Source organism: Mycteria americana, chromosome 8, assembly GCF_035582795.1.
Source record: "Mycteria americana isolate JAX WOST 10 ecotype Jacksonville Zoo and Gardens chromosome 8, USCA_MyAme_1.0, whole genome shotgun sequence".
Classification (NCBI taxonomy): domain Eukaryota; kingdom Metazoa; phylum Chordata; class Aves; order Ciconiiformes; family Ciconiidae; genus Mycteria; species Mycteria americana.
In genome coordinates this window covers 19,911,406-19,933,056 of record NC_134372.1, presented here as the reverse complement: position 1 = coordinate 19,933,056, position 21,651 = coordinate 19,911,406, and the positions used below count along the sequence as shown (strand labels likewise).

The window sequence follows — 21,651 nt, the reverse complement described above, 5'->3', positions numbered from 1 at the left end:
GAATCATAGAATGGTTTGGGTTGGAAGGGACCTTAAAGATCATCTCCCAGTATCCAACCCGACAGTCCCCAGGTACAAATTTCAGATAAAAGTAATCTTGGTACTAATATGCACAGTGTGTTTTCAGAGTCACAGAGAAGAAAGGGAAGCCCTAACTTTGTTTCTGCATTATTTCATCACAGCCAGGGAAGAACATTTAGCAAAGCAGCTGCTTGAGCTTCATGGGAAAAAAACGTAATCACAGCAAGGCAGGAACAGATAATATCATATTGACCTGTCTTCAGGGTCTGGCATTCACATTTTCATAAAGCGTCTCAGAAGATAAATCACTATACTAATAATATTTGTATTGATTATCTAAACTGAAGCCGCAATCGACTCCATTGTCTCACTTCCTCTTAAATTGCTCACAGATGGGATCCTATTTCCTATTCTGCATTTCTAATGGGAACACTTAAATCACAGCACAGAATTATATACACACATAAACTGTTAACAAAAACCTTTTTATGACTTGCATGAAAATAAATATTTTTCACTTTGTAGCTCACTTTCCGCTCCACACAGAAATTAAAAATGACAAATTATCACCAGACCTCTAAATTACTTCTCCTCATTATTTCTGGGTCCCTAATATTTACTGACAGACAGGCCTATGTTTTCCAAACCCTGATCAGTGATTATGGATACTTGAAGTTTGAACACAGAGCTAAAAGGAGACTTTTTCTTTTTTCCGTGAAAGTCAAGGCTCTTTAAGCTATCTCAAGGTCCAGAAGTAGGGAAATCAAAAATCACTGTAGTGTCAGAGGAAAAATAAACAGCAGCTTCTGCTGTTCCTACAGGTACAAAAGAGGGACCGCTGCAGAAAGAGCTGAACTTCAGGTGTGAAGCCGGCTGCAGTGGGAGTTTGGAGTAGCAGCTGTCAAAACCAAAAGTAAAGGAAATTGGCAACAAATACATTGTTTGAAATAGGTTTGTCATGAATCAAAAAGCAAAAGGCTTGGCTTTTTCTTCCCAAACTTCTCATCCCGCCTAAGCAGAGCTTTCCCCTAACCCTGGCACAGGCACAGAATACGGCAGAATAAAAAATAAAGACGTCTTAAATGTACAGATGGTTCATATAAGACGCTTACAGTGCATTTCAAATGGCTGCCGAACCTTTCAGCGTCGCCTGGAAGGTGAGGGCAGCCGAGGGCTCCTCGCTGCCGGGCGCAGCCTGGGAGCTCCAGCTCCAGCTCCAGCTCCCGCCGCCCCACGCGTGGTTCAACAAAGCAGCGAGCTGGCTGCAGCCCTTCAGCTCACCCCTGCACCTGCTTTCAAAGGGAAACTTCGCTACTGCAGATGAGAAGGAGAGAAGACATTTTAAGGAAAAAAAAATAAAGCAATCAGGGGATGTTGGGCAAGAAAGGAAAAAACACAGAGCCACAACACAGCAGCTGGACGGGGAAGGCTTCTCCAGCTCAGGCCAGTCCCCAGGACCCATATGACTGTACAGCTGCCATGGTGAATGATCATCCCTTAGCTGAGGTCAGCGCTGCCCGCGGGCTAAGTAAGTGAAAATAAATGGTTTAGAAGATAAAAGGTCTTTTAAAAAAATTATTTGTCTTGTTGTCATGTCAAAACTGTAATGGGAAGAGACTGGAGGCAGTGATACGTCGTTTAAATAGGAAACAGCCATCCTGATGGTTCAGCGGAATAAATTACAAAGCAAATCACTGTTCATGTGGGGTATTGGGCTGAGCTGCACCCGGAGGGACAGACCCTTTGCACATACCTGGTTCCTGGGAAGAAAAGCAGGTTTCTGAATGTCCAGCCTGTGGAAATACAGCTATATTTAACTAACAACAATTGCTACTTGGGCTACATGTCCCGTCTTTCTTGCAGGTTAATTCTGCACCTTCCAGCCACAATGAGTTTAGTTTTTTCTTCCTGATCTTCCCAAGAGGGGGATCAAAATTTATTTTAACTATTCTAGGAAGGGAAAGGGTTAATCAAGTTTCCCAAGGCAGCTTGTTGTTAAGGTGCCAGAAATACTGAGGGGAAAGAATGACTTGCTAAAGATGGGACAATGGCACTGGTATTTTGCATTTGTTTCCAGGCTTTGGGATAGAACAAATGGGAGTCATTAGTGAAATGAGTTTAGGGAGTTCTAAATTAGCTGTCAGGCTGCCAAACCCGAAGAAGTGCTATGTCAGCTCATTAATTCTGGAGAGCACAGGATTACCCAAACCTAGGAAGGAATCTGGCAAAATTCAGAGTCAATTAAAAGAGGCTATTTTGCTATAATAATATTTTCCACACATATTACACCTCCTCATGGAACAGAGCCCACTTCTACCACAAATGAAATCTCTGGTGGGATGGAGTGTGGCTGATGTCTAGACAGCTGTAATGTGCTCTCCACGGGCTCATCCACTGGCATCTCTGGGAAGCTCCAGCTAGAACAGAAGGCAGGGACTGCAAGCACATCAGCCAGGCTGGGGTGGCCCCAGGAAAGAGGCACCCATCTCCCTGAGCTCCTTGCTTTCCCCATACCACCAAAAAAATTGCACATCTGTACGGGGCGAGATGTTCTGTACCAGGAACGCCCACAACATGTGGAGGTAATGCCTAGCATCATGCATGCACACCGCCTCTTGAATTTGCTTCCCTCGTTGGTCTCTCTGACCCCGGATTTGTCAACACTCTGCTAGCAAACCCATGCTTTGTTAACCTCCCCAAACCTCCTGTCTCAGGAGCATCTTCTGAGTCCTGAGCTAAAAGCTACTGAACTCAAGGGGAGTCTTCAAGAGGACTTCACTGGCTCAGGGTCCATCCCCCTGGGTGGCTGAAAACACTGGCAGCGATGGGATGCTGAGAAGGAAAGACGTCATACCTGTGTGCTGCCCCTTGCATGGGGTGTCCTCAAACAAAGCCTCCCATGCTGTGGACTAGAAGGTTTATAAATGAGAAGGTTTATAAAATAGATGATTTATAACCTTCTAGGGCACCCAAGAGTTTTTTTAAACATAGACTAGGTCAATGGACAAAATACCAATGGATAGCAACCTGGAACACACTGACTAATAACGTACCTACATATGTCGCATCCCAGCCTTCAGGACACCCAAGCACTCACTGCAAATAAAAGTTGCCTCCACAGAGAGGGCAAGCCCAAAGACCTCTCACAGCCCCCTCACCTCTCTCCTGATGGATATCACTTCTTATCGCCCCACAGGACAGCAGTAGCCGGGGACAAATTAAAACAAAAATCACATGGCTGTGAAATACAAATGAGGCAAAAAATGCCTTCACCCAACCAAGAGAGCTCTGTCTCCCCAACTGCGCCGGATACAAAGATCGTGAACAAACAGGATAGAATGTCTTCTGCCTTTTGTGAAATGAAAATAAATGAAAAGATCTAAGGTTTCAGGTCACTGATCCCTCTCTTCCCTATCTGTACCATTTATCGGGGGGTAGAATATAAAGGTTCCAGGTCCTTTTCTTTTTTTTGTCAGCACTTTAATGGTTGTTTTTTCTCCTTCCCCCTTTCATTTTCTGAATGAAAGGACCACTTAGGAACCTGTAAAGTAATAATAAGCTTATAACAGGAATATTGTTTGTCTGGGCCAGGGCAAACTCCTTCTGAATAGGTTGAAGAGATTAAAGTAAAAATGCAATCTGTAAATAGATCAGTCTTTTAATTAGTTTATAGTCTGTTAAGAGATAATATTTTGCTCACATAGATCGTCTGTTATCTAAAGATCTCAGAGCACTTTAGGAACATCAATTAAGCCTTAAAAAAAAAAAAACCAACCTTGGGAAATAGGTAAGTGTATTTAGATTAATTAGTGTTGCTGTGAGCAGCAGGCATTATTATTAGATTTAATTTAGTCCAATAATTGACTTATCTGTTAATGGATTCTAATTCATCTGAGAAGGGATCAAATCCATCTGATTAAAAGGATTACATCGACTCAATTAATTCTATTAACTGACTTAATTTGCCATTTAATAATTCAACACATGGGGCCAGATCTTGGCCCCAAAGAATGCATAAACCAAAAATTACATACCGGAATTATTATGCCAGCGAAACTATGCATTGCAGAGCATGCATTTTTCCTTGCACATGGCATTTGCAGACCCAGATAAAACATTCAAGGGGGCTTCCTCCGGACAGATTCACCCAGCCCTGCGGTATCTTCTGCCCCTGAACCAGGGCTGGCTGGTCATTTTGCTGTACTCACGGTGGCTGCCTGGAAATGAGCAATTCACTGCCTAAGATCTGCCACCTCCCCTCTTTTCTGGGCAATCTCTTCAACCAAGAGGTGAGAAGTTTTACAGAAGTCAATAAAAACCTTGCAATAAAACTAATCTCCCTTCAAAGGCAGGACAACCTTCCCACGCCAGCCATTTGGAAGCTGTATATGTGCAAAAAAAAAAGCATCTCTTCACTTGGACACTGTTCTTTAACCAGTTGTGAATGTATGGGAGGAGAGGGGAAAGAGGTGCTAAAATGTTATTAGCTCCTCCATCCTTAAAACTGGCTAGTGCTAATTGCTGGTGATGAGCACTATGGACCTTAGCCACAGCCACGCCACAGCTCGACAGAGCTTCCCACATTAAGACTGAGTCCGCATTGCCCTTGCCTAATATTACCTTCTCTTAATGGGACTGAGTTGTTAGGAGAATTCAGGGCTGGAGCCAGCTCACAGGCACCTTTTCCCACGTCTCTTGCCTTTTCTCAGACATTCGCTCTTGCTGGTTCTCCCAAGCCTTCCCTGGGCTGTAATCCTTAGGACATCAATCCACATCACCTCCACCAGCATCTCCCCTGTCAGTGGGGACAGGGTTAAGACAGTGAGAAGCTGTGGGAGACGGCACCGTCTGCAAGGGCGACGTAGTCAAGAAATGAGCTGGGCGCTCCCCAGCGCTAAGCCTGCCCCTGACCCACTGTGCCAGCATAGAGGCAGTAAAAGAGGGAAGAAGAGAAAAAGGGCAGGAGGAAAAACAGCCATCTGCTGCATGAGAGGAAAGGTGTCCTCCTTCAGAGGCAGATCTGACCAGCAAGACAGAGATGTGGAGCAAAAGTTTGCAACTGTTGAGATCCCCAGACCTGGTTTAAGCCTCTTCTCTGGTCTTGATCAAAGGTTACTCCATAATAATGCCTCGGGGGGAGGGGTTCCCAGCACATAATGAATCCTGTGTCATTGCCTTTGTATCCAGTTTTGGCTGTAACACAGATGGTTCTCACTTCAGTAACTCTGACATCTCTTCCCCCTTCATTATCACAGCTAGGAGCTCTGCGTGGTCACATCCTGGACCTCCATGTCCCACCTCACTGTCTCCCCGATTATCATGCTCTAAGTGTTCCCGTGCCAAGCAAGGTGATGAACAGATTTCCATAACCTTTCAGCACAGCTAGGGATGGGAAGGCTTTGCAGCTTGACGTGTCAAGGAGTTTTATTAGGAGGCGCCGGGGAGGGAGCAGGCAGGGGTGTCAGAAAATGGCCTCCACGGCCAGAGCACTCCAGGTTGTTAGAAGGACGCCAGCAACCAGGAGCAGAGAGGATTTGGTGGCAAGCAGCGACGCAGGCACCAGGGAGCTCCCCAGATGGGAAATCTCAGGCTCTGCAATTGTGCAGCATCCACTGGTCACGAGCACGCTCCTGTGCGAGGATTTGTTGTTCAGACACAATTGCATATGTATGAAGGGGACAAGATGGGCTTTGACACATAAATTAGCACTTGTCAGCTGCTCATGGGCACACTTCCCTGCTGCACCCCACTGTAAATGCTGCCTTCTTTTATGGAGAGGAAAACTACATCACGTTACCTGACAGTCACTGTGGGCAAGAGCATTTCCTGGGAAGCCAGCAGCAGCACGAACTGACTAGTTTACATATCAAACCTTAAGAGGATGAATGCAATAAAATGACACAATAATTAGCAGCCAAGTGGCACTTTCCACTCCTGTTTTATCTGGAAATTTGGGAATGACAAAGGACAAGGTTGATGAGACCTCGGGGCAGGGCTTTCTCTGAGAGATTGGGTGACTCTACACAACAGCCATGGGGGTTCATTTCACACCAGCCAGGTGCTTTCTAGCTGACACCTCCCGTGGCACAGCTCACCCTGCTCCTCCACCTGCGTTGGCAGCGGCAGTAGCTGCCCTCTGTGCTAGGCGTGGCGTGTACCTCATCCTGCCTGAAGCTCCCCGAGGGAACAATCATTCCCCGATTTTGACCTGCTGTCATCGTAGCCCACCTCCACCTCACCAGTGCTGCACGTGAAGTCAACCTCATGTGAACGTGCATGCTAGCCAATGCATACGCACACCTCTGCAGCAACGCATGAACGCGCAGGGCTGTACATCTGTAAGAGGAAAAGGACCAGCTCGCTGAACAGCCCTAAAATCCTTCCAGACACCAACCTGAGCAAAAGTATCTCTGCCGCAACCATCTCACAATGTACCAGAATTACAGAGTTTTTTCGTAATTCAGCCTGCTAGCGGCATTTCTAGAGTGTTGCTTGTGTGCAAATCACAATGAGAATAGTTGAACACACTGCTGGCCCAGGGGAAGTTCAATTATTTGTGTTCCTGCAGGATCCACACGCCCCGAGATTCAACTTAAGCTCTGCGGTACTCTCAAAGCTCCAAAGTCTGCTTAATTTCAGCTCAAACCAAGTATCCCCCTACCTAGAAAGGTAAGTGTGCTTCATTGAAGCACTGGATTCACCGAAACTCAAGCCCAGAGTTCATGGGGAAAGAGCATCCCCAATCACCAACCTGGGTATCGTTTATGAATTACAGTAGACACACTGTGAGCTCATCCGTTGGGCAGAAAAAGATTTTTCTCTTCAAGCACCATCATATGCTAATAAATTGGGGCATGACACTACTGTGGGAACTGCCTGCAGCTGGGAGCTGGGCTGACAGCCTGCTCCAACACAACAAATCCCATGTTCTTAACCTGGAAAGGTTTTTTCCCCTTTTATCCTGTTTTTTATTGCTGCTCTTATTTTTCTCCCAAGAGGTTCTCAGCCCAACATACAGGGTTAAAGCCTTTGACCTAGCGTCTGGGGGATCCCAGTAAATATTCTTACCATATTTATCTCCATCTTCTCCTTTGGCACTGATCCTCCTGCCGAGCACTTGGATGTGTTTCCCACTTGTCCTGCTGTAGAGCTGATAGAGCCGAAGCTGCTTCCTGCTCACGTCGTCCCTCGCTCGTGTCTGGTTCTCCACGTGTATCCGAAAATCTACATTCTCCTCGGCAGCAAACATCTGAGAGCGGATGGGGAGGGGGGAGAGAGAACAGAACAGACCGTGAAACAAAACAAGCATCTTGGACAGAAAGACTGCACACCAACCTGCCAACGGGCACGTGGCGCAAGAGGACTTGGATTTGGCTGCCCTTCACTTGACAGCTGCGGCCGCGGTATCAGGCACTCAGCATGTAATTCTAGCCAGAGCTGGCTCTCAACAGTAAACCAAACCTGGGTTTTTACAATCAAACTGTGGGGGTTTTTTGAGTAAAAACTTCTGCTTGGTCCTGCTTTGATTTAATCCTGGTCAGCCACGCTGGCCATAAATTAAGTTCTCCTTTGCATATGCATAGCCTCTACCAGGTTACACAGACACGTATAGGAGAAAGGGGATGGACGTCTCCATTTCAAAGAATTTGTGCTTCACCTTTAGCAGCTGCATTGATTCCCTGGATTAACTGCAGGGAACAAGTCAAGGGAAAAAACTATTTATGCTGACATTAGCAGACTGGACTCTCGCTTCACGCAGGCGTAAAATCTACTACGATAAAACTGTCATGTGTACACGGGCACTCTTCAGACTAACTTTTTTGCAAGCTCTGCTTTTCAGTGAAGCTGGCTCATTGGTGACTGTCTATGGATGTGCCTCTGTCTGCCTCAACAGGGCCACGGCCTGGGGAGAGATCACAAGGACCAGCAAGAGCCAAACCAGCTCGTCCAGCTGCGAGGCTGCTATCAGCAGGGGTCTGATCGCTTGAGTCACTTCATCTGTTTTTTCTGGCCAATGGATTAAATTAACCTTAGTTCACTACAGCCTTAAAATATTACCAGAAACTTTCTCTGACACATCTGCCCTTCTCTGGAGGTCTTGTTTCCTATCTTAACTGTTCCCAAGAAACACTGAAACAGGATTCCTGCTTTTGTTTCCGGAGAGTCATCCTGCCTTGCCCAAGGTCAGAGGACCAGACAACTCAGGCGTTCTCAAGATAGGGAGGCTGGGCAGCACAAACCCAAAAGCACTTCACGCCCAAACAATACAAAAGCCCAGAAATCACTCCACGATCTGTCCCCAAGAGTGTTTGCATGACAACAACCACGCTGCTCATTCCCAACTCACAGATGGACAATATTTTGGTGGCAGACTCCCTTCACAGAACAACAAATCATTCGGAAACCAAAAGCAAAAGATTATCGAGTGGCACACACACAAAACCACTGCACAATAGGCCACTTTTAATTTGACCAAGACAAAGACCATTCAAAGTCTACTCGTTGTTGGTTGAACTCTAATGCTGTGTACCAATTGTGTGTAAGAGACAAAATCCACCACAAAATAAGAATCACATGGGAATTTAATGATGCCTAGGTTTGGGACTGGCAGAGGAATTACATTTACTCGTAGGCAGGGTTACTACTTCTCCTCCTAACACATTCCCACTACACCATGCTTGTCTCCCTAACCTGCAAGCAACAGTGTTCTGATATATTGGTGTGGGGATGGAGCTGGCAATGCAAATTAAAAAGGGTTTATAAATCCTCGTTTATGTCCATTCCAGGCTAAAACACATAGGAGCAAGTGGCCACAACACACAAACCAGCCCTGCTTCAGCCTCCTGCATATGTCATCTCATACGAGCAAATATTTCGAAGCCAAACACTCCCTGAAAGTTAAAACCTCAAAAGAACTTTTTAGCATTTCCAATTATCGAGTAGACACACAGATCAGCAGCAGGAAGAAAACTTCGGGCAGACAGTGCTGCTTAGCACCAGACCTTCACTAAGCAACCCAAACAAAAACATTATATTCAACACAGTGGCAACAGCAATGAGGTTCACAGGGATGTTGTGGCATCGCCTTTGCTGCCCTTATTAAATGCTGGGATTATGCTATTTGAATCCCAAATCCTAGGAGAGAAAGTGATTTAACTCTCTTATTTTACTGTCAGAAGTCAGGAGGAGACTGCAGGAGCTAAATGCACAGGCCAAGCAAAAGGAGATTCAGGGCAACGCTGGGTCTAAGCAGACATTCAAGATGATGACATAGGCGACAGACAAGAATTACACAATTAATCATAGCTATAATTCCCACTCTCAAAAAACAGCACAGCAAGAAGCTGTGACCCAAAGTTGAGGACGCGAGAGCCATGGCACCTGCCAGGAGGGCACTGCGGGATGCTGACAGAGCTCATGGCCACCACTGAGCCAGGCTCTGCTCGCCCTCCTCTCCCGAGGCACCGCAGCTACGTCTGAGCACAGCAAGCAGGACTTGGCTTTTGACAGGAATAATAATTCATTTCTTTTTTTCTTCCTGCATCTCTTCGTGCTTTCTTTTCAAATGATATGGTTGCAAAGGATGCTAAACTACTAAAAACAGAGATGTTTGAGTAATGTTGACAATCTGCCTCATACCCACAAAAGCAAGGCTATTTGCAGTTAAGCTTCTGGCTCCATCATTTTAAGATTTAAAACAGATTTTAAATCAAGATGACGTCGTTACATTGCTTTCACCACATGTTAATGAATTTCACATTTTTCTAGGGAAAAAAAAACAAAACAGGTGGGATCTGAAGTGGGGGGAAGGGCAGGTTGCTTTGCTTTCTTGGAAACTTCAAACAGAAAAGGCAATCTGTTTTCCCAAACATGTTTTAATTCTCCCTTCTAACTGTCTCTTGAGCACTCACACCACAGAGGCCCCAGCCCGTAGCCGCAGTGCCCGGGTGGATTCTGGGCACCCATGGAGCCATCCTGCGCTGTGGTCAGCTCCGAACATGCCACGAACCCGCCTCTGCATGTTTGTCACAGTCCTCCTGCCCAAGATCAGCTAATTAAGTGTCCCTCCCTTCGCAAGAAGGGCACGCTGCAGCCCAGAGGGATGTCGTCTCCTCCTCCCCCAGCCGAGGGCCTGGCTGGCATCACCCACAACCCCAACACCTTGTCCAAGCCCAGCGGTAACCTGACGCGGGGATCAGCAGGGGACACCAACCACTGAAATAAAGTCAGCCCAAGCATGTATCACTCCATCACTTCTCCAGTAACAGGCCCAGCTCTAACCTAGGGAAAGAAATCCTGGAGGGGGAATGTGCTACAGGTTCTCCTTGCAGCTGACCTGGTCCCTGGTCAAGAAGCCCTGGTCCCTGGTCAAGAAGCCGTGGTCCAGAGCAGCAGTGAAACCACCAGGATTTAGCTGCCTGCTTGAAGATAAGCACACGCTTAACCACTCTGTTGAAACAGGATGCTCTGCTGGAGTGTGGCCAAGGTGAATTAGCCATGCCAGCCTGGGCTGCATCTGGCCTGCAGCAGAGAGTATCAATACTCTAAAATAAAATTTCATGCAGTGTCGATTTCATGAGATAAAACCTATTTGATCATTGCTGAAATCCATTCTCACAATATCCCTGCCCTAAAGAGTATACTCCCTCAAGCAGCTAACTTTACTGAGATAAGAAAGTCCATTTATATATACTATAAGAGAGACTCTTTCATAAATCTCAAAAAAATTAGTAACATATGCCTCCTTTGGTAACTGATCACCAACACTCACTCAAGAAGGTCACCTAAAACCGAGTCCATCCACCCCCAAATACATTTCTGTAACAATCACAACCAGACAAAAAAAAAGGCAGAAATGTCTTTAAGTCCCAGCCCCACTTGAAAAGTTAAGGGCTTTCACTTCTGTTCACCAAAGCAAAAGGAAATCTTTTTTTTCTCTTTTTTTTTTTTTACTATTAATATGTTATTACTGCATATAAAAACATCATACACCAAACCACCACGGGGCTTTTTTGGCCTTTCAATCTGATCATCCACGCATTCATGCTGTAGGTAGCAAAACCTACAGACTCTGGATCCAGAGTTCAGCACAACAGGTCCCTGAAATGAATGGCTGCTTGCAACTTCTAGCTCCCAACCAGCAACATGCCCTGTGGGACACTAGGGACAGGAAAAGGATTTCCTGCATTACTTTATCTCCTCCAGCATTTTGGTGCGATTTGGGGTTGTACTGTGGTCTATTTTGCAAATCTATCCAACTGGTATGGGCCACTGTCTGTGCAGGACAAATTCAGTATCTCAGGATAGCGGGTTTCATATAACTCCATCTCATTCTTTGCCAACAGTTTATTGTCTGCAAAATCCCAGTTGTTAAAACAGAGCATCAACTTTGGTTTCATTTTTATTCTTCCTCTCTTTTTCTTTGCAATCAGTTCCTCACCCATTTACTATTTATCACTACATCTTTCAGTGATAATATACAGCTACAAACATCTAAAACACTTCTACAGCTAAAAATACAGTTGGCAATACAGATCTTATGCAAGGGAATAAACAGCATTCCTTTTAGAAACAACCATCACCCAAAGCAACTGATGCATCAGAAATGCCTCACTCCTGAAAAAAAGCAGCTCTCCCTTCTCTCTGTTCTACTTGCCCAATCATTCAAGGTAGGCGCATTTAGTCCTACCTCCTTTCCAAAGAGCCAGAGAAACCAGAAACCACATCTGTCTTCAGACAGCCCACACTGGGAGATTTTCAAGTGCTTTTTTGCCGAATGATTCTCAAACAATGGGTGGATTTCATTTTAAATGGCTTTACAACGATCCTTCAGCTTAAAGAATGACTCTCCTATTTGTTAAATTCCAGATGGAGAGAGAGGGAAAGACCATTTTGCTGATGCAGCCTAAGGTTTCACCTTAAGTAATCCAAGAAACGCTCAAGAACTGCAAAAGCCTCTGACAGCGGCACTGCGATGTTAGTCCTACGCAAGCTTGTGCCACAGCTCTGCAAACACCGATGCCTTGTTGTGAACGGAAAGCAATCATAGCCCCGCCAAGGTCAATGAAACCTTCGCGGTGCCAAGCCATGTTTATGGGATTTGGCTTTCCATCCACCCAACCTCTACGCACTTCGAATTTTCTATTTTGAGCTTTCCAGTAAAAGGGGATGTTGATCTGTTGTTGTTCATGTCATAAAGCGTTACAGTTTGAGATGTCCAAGGCCCACAGCATGGCCAAGTTAGCTGGGAGCTGGACTTCAGAATTTCCTGATTTTTTTTGCTTTTTATCCTACGGAGCCTCCAAGCCTCATCAGAGAGCAAACGATATGTCATTCCCCAAACTGAACTAGGAATACAAAATCCCTCTTGCTAAGGGCCGTACCGATTGCAAAAGATAAACAAATCAAGCTATTCAAAGTCCTTTCAAACCCCATCTGATAAGCAAGAAATACTTATTACCTTTCAGCCATCAAATCAACGTAATATTAATGATTTTCTCCATGACCTTCTAAACACATGAAAGTTAACTTGATAAGGTCAACAAGAGGATATCCAAGACAGATCTCTCTCAAGTCTGCAAAGGCAAGTAACAAACCACTTTGCTTCCATGACTTTGGCAAAATTCCTCTATGCCAATTACAGCAGGATTTGCTAGCTCGCCATGACAGCCATCCTTGACATACAGTGAAACACAATGCACTCCTTATTTGCTGCTTCTTCCTCCCCTTAACTGCAAAGTCAATCCGTCGCCAGGATATTGTTACCTTCAAGTTACAGAGCCTAGCTTGAAGCCAGACAGAAGTGGATGTGCACTGCTTTGACGTATTCACTTATTTGGCCTTAGAAGCACATTTGGAAATTCATCTAACACAAAGCGGCTCCATATTCAGATGTGCAGCAGGAACCTGGAGTAAAGGGAGATGGCACTTCAGAGTGAATCACTGTGCATCCAATGGGAGAGAGGCTATGGCGTGACAGTGCCAGAACTGCCTTTCAAAATAACAGAACTTAGACCTTTGTTTTGGTGTTTGTTTCTTCCTGCTATTCACAGAAAAATATTTTTTCCTTCAAAAATAAATATCCAAAAAGCAAAGTTGCACTCTCAGTCTTGGGAGATGTCACGTTGGGTGATGACTGCGCACCCTCCAGGATGCACTGTGAGAAAGGGCAACACAGTGCACCGTGGAAGGGGTTGTTCAAAACGATGCAGACATACGACTCCACAAAAGAGTCCACCAATGGCGTTTACAAAGTATTTCACTTGAAACACTTTTTGATTTTTTTTTTTGGTGGAAAAAATATTTCATTGGACAAGCATGAATGTCCTATTTAAAACGCAGGTGCCAAAAGATCTCGCTCCACAAGAGCTGTACCACTCTATAGCCTGTTCATAAATAGAATCATGAACCATCTTTTGTCTTTGCTTCCTTAGAAGGCTGTTTCAGCAACACTTCCCTAATATTCTCTGCCTTAATTTTCTACCTCATATATTTGCATCCAGTTTATATCTGTTTATTCTTGTACCAACAGTGTCCTTCAGCTTGAATAATACTTTTCCCCCTTGTGCTTCTCCTTGCAACGCGTTCAGGCTATTCCCTTTCTCCGCTCTCTTCCCAACCTCCATTTCACCATGCTGGGAAAGGAAGAAAGCCAAGCACCAGACCACCTCCACCTCCCCTCCTGTGCCTGGCCTCGTCGCAGAAGAGCTCCTGCCTGCACCGAGGATGGGTGCTGAGTTCTCCCTCGGCATGGGCCCATGCAGGAGACATCGGCCCATCACGGGGAGAAACCCAGAGTTCTCCCTGCGCCTGCACAGATATGCTCTGAAATTGAGCCCCTCATTTCTTTGACTTGAGCGCTTTCAAGTTGCTGCAGTACGTGAAATTCAATGATGTCTGCTCTTTGTTTAATGCACTCTAAGTGAAGTGCATGTAGGGATGGAGCTGGAAAGGAGATGGAAACGGGGTGATGAGGGGGTCGAGCCTGCCCATCCCTTTGGATTTCAGAAATGTTAAACAAGACCCAAAGAGAGGATGTTTCCAGGGCTTGGAAGAGGGGACATACAGCTCAGCGAGGTGACGCATACTTGGATCCAAAAGCTGCTCTGCAAGCGGAGCCTCCTTTTCTCTGGAGAGCTGCCTGCCGCATTCAGAGAGGCCATACATTAAATCTCCTTGGGCAGCATCAGACCTTCATTCTCTCTGAAACACACAGCCCCTGAGAAATACGGCTATTGCTCAGCCAAACCCCCCAGCATCTCCCCGAGGTCCCACCAGCTTTCCAAGCCATGTACCACTGCTATCCAGCTCCCCTAAAGCAACATGTCCATCGACCCTTGGATGGCAGACAACAGTGTTACTGAGCCTGGTATGAAAAACCATGAGGAAGGTGGGAGGGAGTGCCAAAAAAATGGAACCTGAGCGAGTTTGAGGAAACCAATGTTTTATGTCCCATCAGTCAGTATTTGGCCATTTTCTAGAGAAAGATGATGCTGCCTTCGAGAAAACGAAATTTCTCATTTTGATGATGGAGTGAGCCTTAGCCAGAACTGTGAAAACGCAGCATTCGTGAGACGGTGACATTTTAAACTTGTTCCATCCTGTGAAATGGTTCAGTCTGGGGAAGAGCAGGGTTTCAGCCTTGATTAATAACTTTTAAAACCCCAGCTGTACTCGCGTGCAACCAGAGGAAGGGAAGGTGCCTCCAGCCAGCGCTGCCTGCCAGTGCAAAGCCCAGCACGAGAGCGTTGCTCAAGTGCTGCACTGCAGCTCTCTTAAATGGGCTCCAACACCCCCGTCCTCCACATCTCCACCTGCATCTGCCCATTCTCACTGATTCAGAACCAGGCCACTGGCTGCAGCCCCCGCAGTCACATTATTAATATAATTACCACGAGCAACAGCAGCTCAGCAGCCTGCTAGAGGAAGCCCACCCCCACGGCGTCCACCTTCCCCCCCTGCAGGAGCCTCCGACATGCCATGGTGCAGCAGCGCCGAAGGGGCCAAGTCCGAGCCGCCTCCCAGCTCCAAAAGGCACCTCTTTCCCAGTGGGACCAGCTCCTGCTACCTGTGCTAACCAAAGCAAACCAACCCTGTGCATCTCAGCTGCATGGGTATCTGCAGGACGCTGCGTCTCGCCACGAGCTCTTGACAGTTTTGATTCTCCAGAAATACAATTCAGACCTTAATTCTTTTTCTTATTTTTCTCCAGCTGTGATATATCTTTTTGTTAAATTCAGGGCTGGTATTATTTTACCACAGCTATCAATCAGGCGACGAGCAAGCAAGGCTTTTTCTTTCTTCCTTTCTTTCTTTGTCTTTCTTTCTTTTTAATGCTTGTTATATCTGTGTTATATACTTCCTCTCCACACAGAAATATCCCTTCAAAGCTTGATATTATTGAGCAGCTTTCAACCATGCCCAGCAGAGCCATGTATTCTCTGCATTCGTCTGGCCTTTGTTTCTAGGAATGAAATACCAATGGCTGAACAGTGTGACTTCATTTCACTCCTTCATTCCAATACTTGTTCTATTTCTATCCCACTGGGTCAAACTCACCTATTGTGAGACCTCACCGATTTCAATTACATCAGGGATTAATTTGTTCCATTGCGTTGAAGCTGTTAATACAATCCTTGCTGGCTCTAGATTAGAAAAGGCACGGTAGAGACCTCCCTCGCAGGCAGTGTGTTTAGCAGCAGTCTTGATCTTCATTTTTGTTCAGCGGTGGCGTTTTTTTTTTTTCTTCCCTTTGTGCCCCTTTGCCCCTCTTTTCACAATCTTCTCCTTCCTTTCTAAATTGCCCTTATCAGAACTGGGTGGTCCTTCTGACTTCCACTGCAACTGGCAAAACGTTGCCTTCCAAAGCTGCTGCCCAGGGCTTGCAAGGGAGGTCAGCGCTGGAAGGAAGGTCCGACCCGAAACCACCTGACGCCATGCAGATGTGACCACTCCAGCTTTGGCACCTCATCTCCCCCAGGATGATTTTGAAGGGTCGCTGCAGGTCCCCACATACCCAAAGGGATCTGCAGGTGCTCGGTTCTGCAGCTCCGACTGTTGGCCAACCATCAGTCGACTGAGGTCTCAAGGGAAAAGCTGATATCCTCCGTGTAGCAGAGGGACATGCTAAAATGCACATTTGTCAAGATGTCTGGTTGTCCTTTCTGGGGTTCCCAAACTGGGACACAAGATCATGACAGAGCTTTAAAATGTCCAGCCATCTGGTCTTGTAGGACATCTGTGACACCAGTTTAAGGCAATCTCAGCAATCCTCACTCAAAGTTGTCATTTATCCACATGATTTTGTCTCAGGAAGAGATACTGATGCAGGGAGACTTAAGGTCCATGTGGGTGCAAAGCAGTTTAGCTTTGCTCGAGTGCTACAACTCTGTCCCACGAGATCCACTGCTTTTCCATTTTAAAAAATCCAACCCCATCCTAGTGAAACTATATTTTTAGGAAATAGTGTGATGATTCCAGAATAATAAGAACAGGAGTTTCAAAACGATAAGTAGGGGAAAAAATAGAGGATATTAAAATAAAACCAAACAAACAGCTCAACAAACAGGTTCCTCCCTTGCTTACTGAAATACATTACATTTCCATGGTGGTTTCATGCGGTCACCTCAGGCTTCCATGGGGCTTCCATGGGGCATCCTTGGGCAGCCTGGGCTGCACGAAGTTGCAAGGGTTAATGCTGTAGCTGTCAAACAGAAGTTGGATAGGCTGGGTTTCAGGGCTCCAAATTTGTTCCCATGTTCGGCACGCGGTTTTCCAAAATGTACAATGTTCCCATTTACTACTGCACTAATTTTATTTTTTTTTTTTACTGGAAGAAACATAGCAATAAGCTGGACTAGTATCACCCAACTGTTTATTTAGCTCTGCCACTCACCTTAGACCTTGGCGGAGCCATCTAGGGACAGGGTGAAGCCCCCACATCCCCTCCAGGCACTGCCTCACCTGCCATCTCCCACTCCAGCCACCACTCAGGTCTCATCCCCTTTGGTGCCAAACACTGCCCAAATAGCACTACATGGCCTGGACCTGGACAGCGTGATCACGGCAACCCAAACCTTGGTGCCAGCAGAAACCCTCGCACCTCCCCAGGACTGAGACCTCACTGCACATACATTGCTCTGGACATGTCCTGCCATGCAGATCAAACCCACCCTGAGACACACAGCCCATGGAGAGAAGACACGATCAGCTCTGGAGGATATGTTACACTACAACAGCCTTCACAACAGTCCTGATCTGCAAAAATCACTGCTTCCACAAGCCTAAGCTTTCCAAAATATTCCCCTTTACGGCTGAAATCTCCTACCGTGGTTTCTCCCCAGATGGTTTTGCTGGTGAAGAGCTAAGCTCCCATCATTGCCACTTCACCACAGTTATTTCCGACACCGTCAAGTTCAATGAGGGCAAAACAAAACCCAAACCAATTACCCCCCTTCCCGCTGTGCTTCCCAAGGGGTGTACTCTCTGCTCGGGGGAAGTTTCAATATTCATTAATTCCCCATACACTCTGCTGACCAGCGGCAACGTTCTTCAGGCTTCGCACGGGCCATGCATGACCCAGGATCCCTGCCTGGCTCTGTGCTACTGCCACTGCTCCTCGCTGCTAGCACCAGGACGTAAATATTTTTCAGAAGTAGTTTCATCTTGTGTCCCTCCTCGCGGCATGGGTATCACTGCAAAGACAACTACCACAAGGCTTAGCAGAACAGCCCCAACCAAGCTCTGTGAGATCACAGATCCACAAAGCCAGCAGTTGGATTCGGGGAGCTTGGCATGCTACAACTGCCTTCACTACCTTAACAAAAAAAAAGTTTCTTTTCTTCATGGAGAAAATACTCCTGCTGAAATAAATTTCCCTGATATGCAGGAATTAAAACCATTCAGCAATTCAAACTATTGCAAGAAGTTGTCTATTAGTGTTTTTGAGCAGTTGAAACAGGCATTCAAGAAACAAAACCTTGAGAGGAAACGATAAAGTCTCCAGCCCAAAACACAGTAAGAGCAAACCCAGTCCCCGACAAGGCAGCAGCACAGTAACCCATGTCTGAGCATGTATCACCCGTATGGTGAGCTGCGGAGGAAGTCCCTTTTGAAGCAGGTCCAGCAGCAGCAGCCAAGTTGCTCCTAAACAACTTAAAAGCCTTTGCACAAAGCACAGGGAGCTCTGCAAAGGTGAGAAACAAGGGTGAGGGGGCTGTCCCTCCACTATCCCCACTCATCCCCGGGGTGCTGCCAGCCGAGCACACGGTTTGTCCCCATCACCCTCCACTCCTCGCCCCGTTTCACATGCAGTGGTGGAGGAGCCCAGCTTGGCCACGTCGGTTGGGCTGCAGCAGAGACCAGGGCAGTCCTCCCAGCAGGGTGGTCCTGGGACAAAAGCTGCAGGCACCCCACTAAAAATACTTACCAGCAATTTGTTTGTCTCTTCAAACAAGCCCTGAGCCCAATTACTGAAAAACCTGCCAGGTTCAAAGCACTCCTGACCTTTTCTCTACTTCCCTCCATCAGCAGCAACTTCCTCCCAGGGCAGATGCTCCAGCTGCAAACCCGTTTGGCCACAGCAGTAGGGCAGAGCGGAAACCCCAAGTCCACTCCCCTGAAACCGGTCAGGGGTTTTCCAAACCCTGGAATAAGGCAGAGTCATTCACCCCTAGGACTTACAATGCTGGTTTAAAGCACGGGCCCATCAGGTCCAAGGTGACATCTCTGGCTCTTCTTCTCGATACCAGCCCAGCTGGGACCTCCACGAAAACATGAACAAAAGCACAAGACATGGGAAACCCAACCCTCGGGAAAACACTGCCATCAGGAGACAGAAGATCACCAGAGACCGATCTCCCCATAAAAGAAATAAACATTTGCAGTGGCAGCACCACAGCAGTGATCCGATGTTTACCCTGGTAGCTCCTTTCATCCCAGTCCCCTGACATCGTCCAAGGAACACACAGATCCCTGCTCCCACTGCAGAAAAGCAACTCCCTCTAGGGTAAAACATCGCAACTGCTGAGCAGTGCACACGAGTTCAAGGCAGGATTTCAAAAACACCTTTTTCCATTGCATTTGCAAAGAAAATAGAGATGTGGTTAACAACTGTCTCCCTGGACAGTAGCTCCCAAGCACTGATCTCACGTGAAAGGTGGATTCTCCAAAAGCACACAGCTGATTCAGCAGAGATGCCTGGAGACTATCGAATTATCCCATGCCACTTTCCCCTCTATCGAGTTTCCTCTCTGGAAACCTTTTACTAAGCTCTAACCAGTCCCGCTCCTGCTTGTTCTGGCAAGATAACACCTAGTAACCCTACATGGGAATGGTGCCAAGGGGAAAGGGACCTCCTCAGGTGTCAGTGCTCACTCATCCAATGATTTGGCAGCCTCTACACAGTGCTGGGATATAAGAAAATGGTTGTGGCCAAGGACAGGGAGGTTAATCCATCTAACAATAAGTGGAGGCCAGTCGGGGGATTTACTGAAATTGCAGGAGCCATTCCACTGGGAACGTTTGTGCTGCCGATACCTCAACTTCTGCCTTGCGTTCATTCCCACTAGCCTGCCTCCAGTTTTTTCATGCCCGCTTTTAGGACTGGCTGACATTAGCTGTTTGGATCTCAAAATTCCTCCCATAGCTTGGACCCTCCCCTCCTACATTTAAAGTTTGTCTTCTCCATCATTCAACTGAGCATCTTCTTTACTCCCACCGTCTCCAACAGCAGTGCTCTGAAGGGAGACATTTGCAGGTTCAGAGCAAGTATCAAATCCATGTTATGGAAACTACCAAAACATCACTGGAAACTGGTAAATACACAGCAGCCTCAATGGTTATATGTCTCCTGAATACCAGCCTGCTAATATTAGTTATTGAGGGGGAAAAGTCCTTTCTCTCTGGGCTGATCTCTCTTTCAGAGCCTAATTACAACACCCAATGGGCATGCTCAGCTTGGGGGACAGCCTCTTCGGGCTCTTCATCCTGACTCAGTGAAATAAAGCCTGTGACAGCAGGGCTGGTGTTGCTGAACATGGCTGACACATGGCAGCATTACAAGGGGTCACTGTGGACCTGCCCTTCCCCAGCTGGCAGGCTGATCTGAAGCTTTTAGTGTCACAACAGGAAAAGGCGTTGTATGTGAAGAAGATCTCTGCAAACTTCAAGCTACAATTCACAGACAGTGATTCTCCTCAGGTCTAAAAACCAATAAAACATCAACTACCACTGGGCATTTCCTTTCCTCCTTCCAGTTCCCACTCATCAGTGATGCTGGCAATATGTAATGACATATTCTCTGTCCTTGGACTTCACCCACCATATCCAAATAGTCTATCAGACAAGCCCTGACTTGGGATACTGTTGAAAGAGCCAGGGGCACTTTTTTTTACAAAGCAAAGTACACAGCTGTATCAAAAACCAAAATTCACAGAAAGGGGACAGACAGGACATAAGATTCATCTGCCTTGTTCATGCAGGGGCCCAGAGATGCCCAGCACTGCTGTGCCACAAAGAAGGCTCAGGTTTGGAAAAGACATTGGAGGCTCCTGAACAGGAGAGAGCAGGGAACTGCGACAATAGCACAGCACAATCCAGCAGGAGACCAGCTCCCAGGAACAAGCCACCGGAGCTCTCTGAACCCACTGGGACTTGTTAAAGGCAAGGTCCTGGGGTAACAGTGTTGAAGAAGAGCAGTCAGGGTGAAAAGTAGAGTAGACCAGCAAATTACCTAAAAATAAATGGCAATTTGTGAAATCACAGCCATGGAGATGAGCACCCCCTTGTCCTTCAAACAGCTTTTCCCCATTTCAGTTGCACACTTTGCCAACACATTGCGGATGAGTTTCCTTTTCCTCTCCCCAAGTTACCGTGACCAAGCACCTGCAATATTAAATTTGTTCCTGCATAGTTTTCTTCCCATGTACATGAGAAACATCTTTATTTACAAAAGTCTTGCAAGCTCCTTCTGGAACAGGGCTTTCCAGAGATGATTTTGATCAGTAATTCACTTATTTGAAACATAAGATGCAAAATTTTCTTCATCTCTGCAAGGGAGATATTTTCTTTTGGTCTTGCTTTATACTTTGCTTTCCTTGCAAAACCTCTTTCATGAACTGTAGGGCAGGATGGAGCTCTTTGGATGTCCTCTGAACCCCAAACACATCACCATGGAGCCTTGCTGACGTAGGAGGTGGACAGAACCAATTCCCATTTGAAAATGTGCTACTTACTTTAAAGAAATCTCTTCAGATCAACTTACCTGGGAAGATTCACTTTTATTTAGCAAAACTCAATTAAAGTCATCATTAACAATAACCTTTTCTGTTTCCTATAATTTCTCCAGGGTGGCCCTACCTGAAATCCCAGTCTGAGATGCTGCACAGTAACACACTGCAGAGCTTCCAAGAACGATCAGCAAAGCATGATTTCACACCGAAAATATCCCCAACACAAGACCAAGATGTTAAAAAATGGCTTAGAAGTTCATGTTCAGTGAACAAAATGTATGGCCAGCTCCAAAAGCTTCAAGGGAAAACAGAAGACACAGGAACCACCTCTGTTTCAGTGTCGGCACCCAAGATGCTCCTCATCAAGCCCGGCACTCTCATAAGCCCACAGAGAAGGTGC

The 21,651-nt window shown here is 46.3% G+C and overlaps 1 protein-coding gene across 1 annotated transcript in view; it reads right to left on the bottom strand.

Moving 5' to 3' along the window:
* Window positions 1–21,651, bottom strand: part of FGF18 (fibroblast growth factor 18) — a 75,705-nt gene that overhangs the window by 39,607 nt on the left and 14,447 nt on the right. The window contains exon 3 of the mRNA XM_075509542.1: window positions 7,090–7,270. Within this exon, the coding sequence (XP_075365657.1) occupies window positions 7,090–7,270 (181 nt within the window). The remainder of the gene's footprint in view (window positions 1–7,089; window positions 7,271–21,651) is intronic.